General features: G+C 43.1%; 1 protein-coding gene across 1 annotated transcript; it reads right to left on the bottom strand.

The window, feature by feature from the left end:
- Positions 1-86: 86 nt before the first annotated feature.
- LOC108357686 (glycine-rich cell wall structural protein-like) lies at positions 87-992 on the bottom strand (the record flags this gene model as incomplete). Its single annotated transcript, XM_017608760.1, has 6 exons — positions 87-208; positions 259-318; positions 386-427; positions 488-674; positions 727-800; positions 864-992. Coding segments are annotated over 6 exons (614 nt in total), but the record flags the coding sequence as incomplete, so codon positions are not given.
- Positions 993-1,073: the final 81 nt, after the last annotated feature.

Consider the following 1,073-nt stretch of genomic DNA (forward strand, 5'->3'; position numbering starts at 1 on the left):
GGGATGTCTATTTTGGCTGACAATGTTAGAGAAAATGATAGTTTTGTTTTTACAAAGAAATTTTAAGTGAGGGTTGCTGAAAAAGTTTAACCGAGAAATCCACCGCCAGCTTTCTTCATCGCTCCCTTCTTCATCGCTGCACCTGCAGCGCCTGCTTTGAAACCCTTTGCCGCAGCAAAACCCTTGCCGAATTTGCCTCCCTTTGCACCTATTTAATTTTTGTTTAAATTTTTACATAAAATGTTTGAAATCACTTACCACCAGCTGCTGCAAATCCTGCCTTGCCTGCCTTCTTTCCCTTCTTGAAACCGGCAGCACCTAAAGTTAAAAAGCAGAAAATTAGGCACAATTTGCTTTTAAACACTGCTTTTCAGCCGCAACTTACCTCCTGCTTTCATGAAAGCGCCCTTTTTGGCAGCTCCACCAGCTTGATATTAAAAATAAGTATTTAAAAATAAATAATTTTGCTGCAAAAAGCATCACTCACCAGCGCCACCAGCAGCAAAAGCACCTCCAGCCTTTGAAAACTTGAATCCCTTAGCATGTCCAAACATTTTCACAAGTCCAAACTTTTTGTCAAACCCTGCTGCTGAAACCTTGCCAAACTTGGCTCCTTTGAAGCCTTTTTTGAATCCTTTAGCGGCAGCCGCACCACCTGCTACTTTTCCGCCTTTCTACATTAAGTCAACAAAATAAGTTATTTTGAACATAAATTAAATAACTTACCTTAAAGCCAGCTGCTCCAGCAGCTGCTCCTGCTGCAAATCCACCCTTCTTTGCTCCTTTGGCAAATCCGGCACCTTAAGATAATAAAAACATTTTTTTCAGAAATTGCAGTTGTGCAAATTTAATGCGACTCATACCGAAGGCGCCACCCTTGGCTGCTGCTGCGCCGGCACCTCCTTTTGCCGCTTTAGCTGCGGCAATACCCCCACCGGCGACAAGTGCTCCTGCCTTCTTAGTCTCAGCAACTTGCAGATCATCATCAATGGCTGAAGTGGATGAGATGAACAGGACACAACAACAGAGAAACACAAGCGTCAAACTGTTCCGCATTTTTGTTGAGGAAAGAT

Source organism: Rhagoletis zephyria, unplaced genomic scaffold (genome assembly GCF_001687245.7).
Source record: "Rhagoletis zephyria isolate East Lansing unplaced genomic scaffold, Rhagoletis_zephyria_1.1 Rzeph_scaffold_82344, whole genome shotgun sequence".
NCBI classification, from domain to species: domain Eukaryota; kingdom Metazoa; phylum Arthropoda; class Insecta; order Diptera; family Tephritidae; genus Rhagoletis; species Rhagoletis zephyria.